Genomic DNA, 12,040 nt, shown 5'->3' with positions numbered 1-12,040 from the left:
AAAACTGGTGGCAAAAAACAAGTCTGGCAGATCTTAGCCTGCAAAACAGGTCCTCACTGCAGGTCTCCAGAGAGCATCATAATTACAATTCAATATTTTCGATCACTTGCTCTCCCTGGGAAAAACTGCAGACGTTTTCAATTTAGGTCCACTCTGAAGCCCAGCCATTGTTTTCTTCCCCACCTCGTTTTTTTGACTTGTATTTTTTTTTATTTTGTTTTAAACAAAGGTCCCTGTGTAGTTTATTAAGGAGGTTTGAGTTGGACACATGATTTATCAAAAATAATTTTAAAAAAAGGACTGTTATGTTGAACATTCATGAGAATCAAAGGTTGCAATTGCCTCTGATTAGTAACACATATCCCAGAACCATCAAAACAACAGCATTGTAGTTTTATTACTTCTAGAGAAACTCATTTTGACCCTCAGGGGCAATCAGCATTTCCTTCCACATCCTTTGCAATTCCCCTCTTTTGCAATCTTTACAGTCCTCTGGCCAACTCCCTCTTCCTTTGATAAGGTAGATAATCCAAGATTCAACATTCCCCACTTACTGCTGCAGAGCTGGTGTGGAACAAGAGAAAGGATCCATTACCAGACCAATCCCTGGCCACTGAGACAGATAAAAAAGGGAGTCTGAGATCAGCCCCACAGTTCAGAGAGCTCAGATTCAGCTCACACAGAGCATCTCCTGCCAAAGGCTACTTGCACAGTCAAGATCATAGAATGACTGCTAATGACCACACTGGAAAGGAGTGGGCAGGACTGACTGGGACAGTGACACATCTGATTTGTTGAGACCCTGTTCATCACTGCAGCAGTTCAGGGGTGACAGATTTTTGACAAGATTTTCTACAGAAGAGCCAGGATTATCATGCTGGTCCAGAGATCTTCACTGAGCCTTGAGTTCTCCCACTAATTCCCCTGGGAGCATAAGCACAGATGGAATTCCCTCTGTTTTGCTTTTTTCTTCTCTTTTTCTAACCTCTAAAGACAGTTTGATGTGACATCAGCCAAACAGCCAGACCTAGTGCAACAGTGGGGAGGTTTAGATTGGATTGATGAAAAATTTCTTCATGGAAAGTGTTGTCTAGCACTGGAACAGGCTGCTCAGGGAAGTGGAGGAGTCACCATCCCTTCAAATGTTCAAGAAACAGGTGGCTATAGCACCTGAAGACACAGCAAAGTGGTGAACAGGCTTGGAATTGAGGATTGTAAAGGTCTTTTCCAGCCTTAACAATCCCATGATTGTATGATCTCTTCTGCTCCTTAAGTGACCTCTTTTATCCACCCCCTGAAATTTTGTCATGGGCTTAAACTGGAGGCTTTAGGGAAGGCTGATAATCAAAACTCTGGACAAACTCCTGAAGAAATTGCCATAGCTGACCCTGCTCTGTGCAGGTGACTCCTCTGGAGACCTCCAGGTCTCCTCCACTCTCAGCAATTCTGTAATTCTGTGAAAAGCAGTTCCTGCATCTTCCCATGAAGTTGCACCCAAGTTTTTCTGATCCCAGACTGAAACAAATAGAAATAAGGGAAAAAGAGTAAAGCTGAAAATCTCTGTCAAAAGATCCAGAGTGGAATCGTAGCTCTGTTGGGGTCATTCAGTGCACATCAAATGTGTGCTGAATGCTTCTCAAACTCCATCTCTGAGAACAGAGGAGGGAGATGGTACCTCAGAAAGAGCCTCAGAGACTTCAAGGTATAAAATCATGGAATGGGTTGGGTTGGAAGGGACTTTGCAGGTCATCCAGATCCACCCTCTGCCATGGGCAGGGACACCTTCCACTATCCCAGGTTGCTCCAAGCCTCATCCAACCTGGCCTTGGACACTTCCAGGGATCCAGAGGCAGCCACAGCTTCTCTGGGCAACCTTTGCCAGGGCCTCCCCACCCTCACAGGGAACAATTCTTTCCCAAATCCAATCTGTCTTTTGTAAGTTTAAAGTCATTCCCTGTGTCCTGTCCCTCCAGGTCCTTGTAAATGATCTCTATTTTTCTTGTAGCTCCTTTCAGGTACTGGAGGACCACAATTAGGTCATCCCAAAGCTTCTCTTCTCCAGGCTGAACAATCCCAGTTCCCTCAGCCTTTCCTCACAGCAGAGCTGCTCCATCCCACTGATCTTCCTGGTGCCTCCTCTGAACCCACTTCAACAGCTCCAGGGGTTTCTGGGCTGAATCATGTCCAGCTCTCAGCCACCAGCACCCCCAAATCCTTCTCCCAGGGCTGCTCCATCCCTTCATCCCCAGACTGGATTGATCCCAGGGGTTGTCCTGATCCAGATGCAGCACCAGCACTTGGTCTTTTAAAATCCATGAGATTCCTGTGGCCACTGCTCCAGCTTTTCCAGGATCAACAGGGGTACTTCCATGTATCATCTCCATTGCAGCCACAGCTGGGAACCTGCAATCAGATTCATGGATAGGAGCAGCTCTGGCTCCTCTGGAAGTATGGAAGTCCTTATCCTGTCCCAAGGGAAAGCAGCCCAGGGTTGTAGGAGCTGAAATTTGAAGGGAACTGGAGCCTACTGCAACCTGCAGGAAAACCCAGGGCTCTGCTAGGCACCAGGGCCCTTCCTATCTCATCTCCATGTAGGAACAACTCATTTAGAGGAGAATGGCAGCATCTTCCTGCTCCTGCAGGGAGCTCTGTGCCACAGTAGAGCTCAGGGATTTCAAACCAGAAGGCAAACACAGAGAATTCCTGCAAAGCCTCACAGGGCACTTCTCTTTGTGCCACCTTAAGGACCAGGCTCCAGAACTTGATGGAAAGGGATCATAAGAGTTCATGGGTGCAGTGCAATGAAACTGCTCAGAGCTGGAGGGCCTGAGCAATGCACTTCTGTTCTGTGCAAACTCCACAGATCTCTGATCCATGAAGAGAAGGAGAAGGGGGAGCTGGGGGAAGCAATTGTGCTGCCTCTGGCTTCCTCCCCCTGTGGCTGCTCAGCAGCAGCCAGAAGACAACAATGCAGCTCCAAATTCTGTGCCCTCCTGCCTGGATTTGCATGAGGAAATTTGGGTGCTTAGGAGGGAACAGTCTGTGACTTTTCTGCCAGAATGTTGAACCATTTCAGGAAATCTGCACAGCAGCCATCAGCCAACCACTGCATCTGTCAAGGGATTGGCAAAAACATGCACAAACTTAGACACCCTTCATAAAATCCATGTGATTTGCAGTGTTTATCCACAAAAGAGCAAATGATCTGCAGGAAAAATTCCCAGAAGAAGCAACCTTCCAACTCTGAATTTCAAAAGATGTAGAATATAGACAGAAAACAATACCAACTACTTGAGACAACTCATGAATGGGCAAAATCTGCTCCCTCAACCCCAGCAGTGCTGAGCTGCTTTAAATTCCAGTTTGTCCTGCTTCCCATTGATCTGACAGCAAGGGAGCCAAGGAGAAGATCCAGGGTATATTTATGTGATCAGAACCAACAGGGCTCCCTGGGACAAGTTTACCCACAGGATATGAGAGCCCCAACAGCTCTCACAGACAAGTTCCCAAATCCTTATTTCAGCTCCCAGTGACCTGCAGTGAAGTTCCACAACAACTTCCAAGAGCACAAGGAGCAAGGTGTCACACACGGCACCATATTCCAGAAATTTCCACTCCATTTCAAGTCCCATCTTCCTCTTAAAACCAGAGATTTCCAAGAACTTGGAACCAACTGGGCAATTCCTGCAATATATTAATTTGTGCTTTTCCAGATGTTATTTTTTCCAAAGCATTTTTTGGGATATGTTGGTCATGTCACAGTTATTTTATCCACTGATTGAGCTGGTCTGTGTTCTTCAAGTGAAAATGCTAATGAACACGTAAATAAAATAAAAACCTGGTCCAAACCTGGATCTCATTACCCAAAGTCAGGGGAAAGGTCTTCTCATCAAATATTTATCGCTGTTCAGGCCACCTCTGAATCTTTTGCAGCTGCTCAGCCTTTCCCAATTTTTGTGAAAACAAGGGCAGTTTGTGGAGATTTCCCAGTTGCTACTAAATGTCCAATTTTATTTTGGGTATTCATGGATCTTTTACAGAATCATTTAGGTTGGAAAAGACCTCTGAAAGCATCAAGTCCAATTCAGGTCGAGTAAAATTCTTCTTTGTGATGTACATTTCCTACCAAAAAATTAAAATACTGGAGTTCCCTCTCTCCAAAGAAGTTACATCATGATAATCCACAAAAAACAGGGATTAAATTTACTCTTATTTCCTCAGAATTCAAGAACAGCACTTCAAGTAGAAAAAACAAATTGGCAGAAGGCATTTGGACATTTTGTTATAAGGGATAATAAACAAGGAAATAAGAGAAAGGAGAAGATTCTTGTTTACCTGGGTCTTGGCACTCTTCTGCCTTCTCCCAAAAATGCAGGACAGGTCCTGTTCAGTGCGTGACGAGAGATCCTTACCTGGAAGGGGTAAAGAGAGGGAAAAGCCCCAAAACTTTCACATCTGATGATGCATTTTGGTAACAGTGTGACCCACAGACAGAGAGGAATTGCTCTTGGACACAAACAAAACTCAGGAAGTCCAGGTAGGATGGGGCTTGGAGTAACCTGGGATAGCAGAAAGTGTCCCTGTCATGGCAGGAGGGTGGAATTAGATGAACTGTAAGGTCCCTTCAAAGCCAAACCATGCTGTGGTTCTATGCTAAGGCCACTAAATGAAGCCACGCAAGAGGAAATGTGTGTATGCACTGGGATCTTTGGATTCTCATGAGGATTCCCCATTTCTGACAGAATTAAGGAGTTACAGCTCCTCCACACAATGAAAAAAAAAAAAATCCATTTTTACTCAGTGGGGACTTTTCTCTGATTTCTGATGTTGCTCCTGAAAAGCAAAACCTCCACCTCTGCCAAACACTGGGTTATTCCAACTCAAAACCATTTCAAGGGTGAAGCAAAGATTTCCAGGAGGGCCATTATTGCCGTCTGATTGTTGTGTGGTGAGCTGGATATCAGACATGGAGCAAGGAGAGGGAAGCAGGAGAGTGTGATGTGTTGAGAGATATAGGCAAAGGTTTAGCCAGTTCCACAGTGCAGGAGTTGTTGAGTTGTCCACTGACTCTGTCAAAAAATTCTTTTGGAAAAGGTCAGCAAAAGTTAAAGAAACAAAATTAACCCAGATAGGTCAACTTGTTAAGACTCTGCTGGGGTCTCAATCACTTGAAAATCAGTGACCTCAAAATGAATCTTGTAATGGCCAAAAAAAAACCCAAAGAGAAAAAAAATCCCCAAATCTTCTTTTTCCTCGGATCCTTAAGTGTCCCTGGAGGGTAAAAAGACACATCAGCCTAGAGGAGCAAGTGTGCCCCAGCTTCCTGCTGCCTAACTGCACCACCTCAAAATGGCCTTGTCCAAGCAAGCGGGAAGAGACTGGGGTTGTTCTCAGCTTTCTCTTGGCCAAGGCTTGGAATGTGACACCTAAAATCCTCCTGCTCCTGTTTTCAGGCTACACTTCCCTTCCGTGCCTCCTCCTGAACGCATCCCCCATTTTTTCTCTAACAGAAAACCAACTCAGCTGACAGCCCCAACCTCCTGCAGCATCACAGGGGAGCAGCTACTAGAAAAGCAGCTGATTTAGTCTGAGTTTGGGGTGTATTTCCCAGATCCAGGGGTGGCTGTTCCTCCAGCAGAGAGGCTCCAAACCAGCCCCGGGAGCGGAAGCCGCGTTTGGTGCCGTCGCTGTTCCCTTCTCCCGCTTTTGTGTGAGCTTGTCTTGTTTAGTCTGAAAGGAAGCAGGACTGGACTCAACAACAAGGGCCACGACAACACAAGCCTTTCTCAAATAACTTTTCCTCTTTCCCTGAAAAAGGACAATTTCCCTGTGTCAGGCCACAGAGGGTACAAGCAAATGAAGGGCTGCCTTGTGGAAATGTGACCAAACAAATCGGGGATATTGTGAATATGAAAGCCTTGAGCTGTATTTTATATGCTCAAAAGACACTTCTTTTTTTCCTCTATATTTAGTAAAAGGTTAAATCCAAATCAAAATAAATCCTCTTTGCTCAAACAGGCCACAGCCTCTGTACTTGCAAGCCCTGAACCAATTTAATTGTTTAATGTCATAAAGTGGTAGGCTCATGTTAACAGCTTGGACTTCAAGGTCGAATTACTTCACCAAAAATCCCAAACCCTGATATGAAAATCTGGCCTCCATTCAGGCATCAATTAGCTCTGTTTTAGCAGAGGCATTTGCTGTCAGAAAACATTACACAGAGCTTTCAGTTTAATAAATCAGCCATTAGTAGAAACTGATCCTATCCCTATGCCCTGAAATGGGCACACACCGTGTGAAAGGGGAACAGAACAAAAGGGAAAGGACTGCACAACTGTCAAGGGCCAGGACCTGGGCTGACTGAAATAATGTCATCACTCTAAGAAAGAAAGAAATTACTAAACTCTACAAATTCTTGACAGTTTTTCTGGCTGCCCTAATTTATCCCATAAAGTACCTGGTCGGTGTAAGAGGGCTTTCCTCTTCCTTCATGCAGGTTTAATCTGATCCCTGATCTCATCCACATGATCTCTGAGCAGGGGTTACTGGGGATTGCAGGGGTTAGTGCCACACAGATGCCCGAGTCACTCCCATCTCACCTTCACCTTCTGCTCCCATCCCTGCCCACTTGGAATATTTGCTGCTCCTTTATTCAGTTCCTTCACTAGGGAATTGTTTTATTCCCAACATCAGCAGCCTAAGGCCACCCAAAATTGCCAAAAATAAAGAGGAACACCAACATTAGAGCTTTAAGCAAGTAGCTGCAGGGGGTGTTTCTAAAACCAGGTTTTACTTGCCAAATTTAGACTCCACAAGGCAACAGATCACCTTGAGCAGGGTTTGTTCTAATCTTGGCCAGGGCTTATGAAACAACAAAACTCCTCTCACCTTTGGCAAACTTCATATAATGGACACGTTTCTTGGAAGATTTGGATTTTTCTTCTAGGCTGAATGTCTTTTTCTGCTTTTTCACTGAGGACTCTAAAAAAAAAAAAAAACCCAGGCAAAGGGAGTCCAGTTCTGTTAGAGGCACTTAAGCACTAAATTCAAACATCAGTGTAATTAACCTTCTCTCCCAAAATCCAATCAACAACGTATCATAAAGTATTACTGAAGAAAGCACTCTAAGTTTTATCAGAAATATGTCAATGCTTGATTTTTTTTTCCCCCCCATCCCCTTTCTTTCCCATTTCCAATCCAATGTAATTTGAAAAGGCAGATACAGGTACGCCAGATCAAAGGCAAATCCATCTCTGTGGCAAAAGAACAATAATAGTGCTGTTTTTCATAGAGTATCTCCAGCACCACAGTCTGAGAAAGATGCAAGAAATCATAGGAAATAAAATATTGATTGAGCAGAAAGGAAAAGGGTCCCCCCCCCGCCAAACAGGATTTTCATTTCTAACCCTACACAAAATACCTTTATTTGGACATAAGCTGATACATCTGTGTAAGGAAACTGAATGGTGACAAAGCCTTTCTGTCCCTAAGGCCAGCTAGAACAAATTGCCACATCCCTATTATCTCATTTTCCAGGCTTCCAGAAGAGGGACTGCATCTAAACTATCCTCTGGGAATGGTTTCTGGGGCTGGCTCAGTCCCAGAGTCACTCAGCAGTACTTTGGGAGACTGTGAGCAGGTTAAGGCTACGTGAAGGATTAAGCTCACTATTTAACAGCACTGAGATCACATTCCTCTGCTGTAGCAGGTTATTTTGGGGGTACCAACATTCTCTTTGCAGCCACAGAAGCTGTTAATTTACAAAACATTGCCAGAAAGAGAGAACTAACCTGCTGTACAGTTAATTACTGCCTTACTAGTCCTGAAAAGAGGCACCACAGGAGTCTCTGCTCTGTAACTCCACAGAAGGTTACTAGGGTGAGGTGTTTTTTCCCTGCCTGTGGGATGGGTAGGGAAAACAACCCATACCCTGAGGGCCAAGCTGAGTCACATTTTTCTTATGATCCCACCCTGGAAAGCTCTGGTGCCCAAGCTTTTCTGACACTGGAACTCCAGCACTTCCCTGTTTAAAAGGCTGTGCCACCTGATGAATCCCTAAATGAGCTAAAACTGAAATCCCCAGCCTGCAGTAGGAGAGCTGAGGGCCAATAGGGTGAAATCCACTCTCCTACTCCCACACTAATGGGAAGAGAAAGAACCAGCAAATCCAGTTTTTAACAAAAAAAACCTCAATAAAAAGGGTCTGTGGGAAAAGCAAGGATCACAACTAAAATATCCTGACAGCCATGCAGCACTTTGAGCCTGGTTTCCAATCTCCTGGTAGCAAAAGGAGCATTACACAGCAAAAGGTTTCCACAGAGCCTTCCTCCTCCACATTATTCCTACAGGGAAAGGGGCAGCAGCACCGCCTCGTGCCTGCAGGGAGGAATTTCACTACAGAACATGCTGGCACTTGCAGTGGGCAGGGAAATACATCCCTGTGTCTTCACTGCAGGAGTATTAATGTGCTTTTTAAAGCAATTTAGTCAGGGCAATAAAGCCACCAAAGTGGCATTTCTGCAACAAATGTGATCAAGGTGGACGTGCCAAAGCACTGCAGGGTGTTGTTCCCACTTTTTATCCATGGAAAAGAGACAGTCACCATCACTGAGGATCCCAGCAAAAGAGCCAGGAATTATAGAATGGTTTGGGTGGGAAAAGACCATGGAGTCCCAACTCCCTTCCACTATCCCAGGTTGCTCCAAGCTCTGTCCAGCCTGGCCTTTGACACTTCCAGGGATCCACAGCTTCTCTGGGCAACCTGTGCCAGGGCCTCACCACCAGCAGATGAATTTCTTTCTAATATTTAAACTAATCTAAACCTGCCCTCACTCAGTGCCCTGCTAGGAAAAATAAAAAAGGAAAAGACAGCTAAAGCTACAGACACTGAGGGTATCTGAATGTTGGCATCAACCCCCACAGGGCCCTTCCTTTCCAACCTCTAATTGCAATCCAGCTCTGGCAACTGCACCGGTTCTTTAAGAACAATGAAGTTTTTCAGCTGACTTTTAATGCAGTTTGAAACTGGAGGGTGGCCAATAATGTTACATTTGCTCCTGCAGCACAGCTGCAGGCAGAGTCTTTTCCTGGATGAGCTTTGCCAGCTTCAACAATTGCCAAAAAAACAAGTTTCAGAGCGATGCCTTTCCGTAAGTCACCAAATGTGACTCTGACCTGGAATTTCCAAGGTGCACCCAAATTTGTTCTCGGTCATTGAAAAATCGTCCCACCTCCTAAAAGGACCAAAAGAACTGAGTGAAACAGGGAGAAATAAGAGTTCTCAAGGGTCACTTTGCATGAGGTGACCCAGGGAAGAGAGCAGAGCTTAGGGCCAAGGCTTGCTCCCTGAACCTGCCTCTGCTGACTCACCGTGGCCCTGGGCAAGTCATTTTGGCTCTCTGCTCATCTGCAGGTTTCCCACCAGTTACACCTCCCTGATCTTCCCAGGGCTCAAGTTGCAACTTGGGCAGGATTTAGTTCTCCAGGGAGACAGGAACTTGTGGAATTTCCCCACGAAATGCTCTCCTACCTCTCCAGGAGCTGAGTGACAGCACTGAGTCCTGGGTGGCCTCATGATTTCACAAGGACAGCTTGCACAGCAAGTTAAAGAAGGTGTTTTGAGGCATCAGGCTCAAAATTTTAATCCTATTACTCCAGGATTAGAAAACTTCCTTGCTAACTGGTTTTCTTCCTCTTCTTTCTACATTTTCTCTCCTAGAAAACTCAGTGCTCAAAGGTTAAAAAGGAATGAATGAAGAGTTGCTAAATTCACTAATCTGGCAATTCTGCCCAAGCAGCACAAGGACAAGCTGTGTCCAAACAGGAGCCCTTGGTTTAACAATACTCCAGAGAGGTGTTCAGATACAAAACCACAGTTTAAACTGCATTTAACTAAAGGAGAGATGATAAATCACTTGATAAACCAATCCTTTCCCTAAGCTCACACCCACCACAACTTCCTAACTTCATTTTCACAAAGCAAGGTCAGTTTGTAAGAAGCTTTTCAAAAACAGAAGACTTTAAAAATAGCCCTTTTGGGAAAGTTTCCCCACTTGTGTGCTTAACACCAGAGCTACAAAAATCACTTTATGCCACACTCAAAGCAGAGATGTAGAACTCTGAGGCAAAAGCCACAGAGCAGCCCTCCACGGACAAGAAAAGGAGGCATTTAAGAAGCTACTGGAGCATGGAAGCCAAGTGTGACAGTTCATCAGCAAAAGGAAGGCAAAGCATTGCAGTGCCGAGTGATTGTGAGCCTTCAGACAGAATCTGGGTGCTTTATAAAGAAGGAAATGTTCCTCTACGTACAACCCAGGGAAAGTGTCCCAAATATTGTGATCCTGGATGAAATAAACAGGTTAAACATTGATGTTTTCTTTCTCAAGAAAAAGCCTTTCTTTGAGTGCTGAGAGCAAAACTGATCCACTGAGATCCAGAAATCCATGCTCACGGATGGCAACACATCCTTTGGCTCCCAGTGATTTTGGGGAAGGAGTTCTCAACCTTATCCAGAATATTATTTGCATCACAAACTGGGCCTCAGGAACTTTTTTAAGACACAGAATGGAAATTCTGCTGAGCTTCCAGCATCTGACTGAGCCAAGCATGAACCTACCTGTTTCACCCTGTCCATGGCAGTTATTCAGCTCAGCCAGAAGCTGGTTGAAGTCATCCTGATGAGCAATCCAGTTGTCCTGTAAATATCACCCACATGAACACAAGGCAGAAATCTTCAGAACTAACACAAGTTTTACAAAACAGATATTAAGACTCTCAGAAGCAAATGAATTGGATTATATATCCAAGTAAATGAATTGGATTATATATCCAATCCTTGTTGGTGGGAGGGACCCCACAGGTGGTAACAACAACCACAGCTCCTACAGTCACCCCAAAGTGACATGAAATGAAAAGGGTTGTCTTGGAAATCCTAAACAATCCTGTTTGGTACATGCCACCAGCAGCTGTGACTACAGTTTTCACTAATATTCCATTCAAATAATCGTGCTTTTGCTGAAATGGAATCCATTCCCTGCCCTGGGTCCAGTGCTCACCTCGTGATTGACGGTAGCTCCTAATCCCAGCACATCGTTTTTCACCTTAACCCTGATGTGTTCTGGATTTCCTTGCTCCTGAGCCCCGAGACCCTAAGGAGGATTTGAGGGTAAAAAAGTAAGGATTTCACAGCAGCAATTAGAGCTTTTGGACTGTGAGAGAGTTCACAAGGAAATACAGCAAAAAAATAACAACTTCCTGTTAATTTGCCTGCTTGTAGCTGAATTCATTCACAGGCATTACCACACAACACACAAAGTTTTTTAAATTTACTACTTAAGCCTCCAGCAAAGCATTATAAACACTAAAATAGCAACAACATTAAGTAGCTGGGTGATTAATCAGGAAGCCACCTGACATTCCTAAGCAAGCCCAAATTGTTTACAGTTTTCAAACAAGACTCTACATAAGAAGAACGTGCCTCACCCCAAAAATGGCTCTGTCACTGGGAAGGGTAATGGGAATGAGGCAAATCCACACAGAACACACAATCCAAACCAAATTTTTATAGAAGGAGAGCAGGGAGGGGCAGGGGAGAAGCAGACTGGAGCCAGAAGGGCATTCACATCTCCTTCCACCTCATAAGTGGATGAAAATATTGCTGCAAACAACTTTGGGGTTGTTTAATACGCAGCAATATTCAGGTCCAGGGTTATCTTTCTCAACTGTATGGGCAAGGCTAAAAAATTAAAAGGCAAAACTTTGGATTTAAAACTTTGTTCCTGGTATTGACCTGCTTTTTGCCTCACCTGTCACAAATCATCAGACAAAAGTGTTAGAATTAATAAACATTTTTATGGTGCTGCAGTGAAGAGAAGCCCTGCAGACACATCCTGGAATATGGAAGATTTGAAGGGACAAGGCCTATCTGGAAAAGGCTGTAGTTGTTACAAAGAAAGAGTTTATTTGGTCAATGGAGTGGAAAATTTGCCTTGAAACTTCTGCTGACCAATAAGTATGGAAGCAAACAGGACATTTGGCCACA

At 44.5% G+C, this 12,040-nt stretch overlaps 1 protein-coding gene across 1 annotated transcript in view; it reads right to left on the bottom strand.

The window, feature by feature from the left end:
- Positions 1-12,040, bottom strand: part of PINX1 (PIN2 (TERF1) interacting telomerase inhibitor 1) — a 61,333-nt gene that overhangs the window by 42,532 nt on the left and 6,761 nt on the right. The window contains exons 3-6 of the mRNA XM_059843111.1: positions 11,055-11,147; positions 10,616-10,694; positions 6,889-6,981; positions 4,336-4,412 (exon numbers count right to left, since the gene is read on the bottom strand). Coding sequence (XP_059699094.1) covers positions 4,336-4,412; positions 6,889-6,981; positions 10,616-10,694; positions 11,055-11,147 — 342 coding nt within the window. The remainder of the gene's footprint in view (positions 1-4,335; positions 4,413-6,888; positions 6,982-10,615; positions 10,695-11,054; positions 11,148-12,040) is intronic.

Source organism: Haemorhous mexicanus, chromosome 3 (assembly GCF_027477595.1).
Source record: "Haemorhous mexicanus isolate bHaeMex1 chromosome 3, bHaeMex1.pri, whole genome shotgun sequence".
NCBI lineage: Eukaryota > Metazoa > Chordata > Aves > Passeriformes > Fringillidae > Haemorhous > Haemorhous mexicanus.
This window is presented reverse-complemented; position numbering and strand designations above follow the sequence as displayed.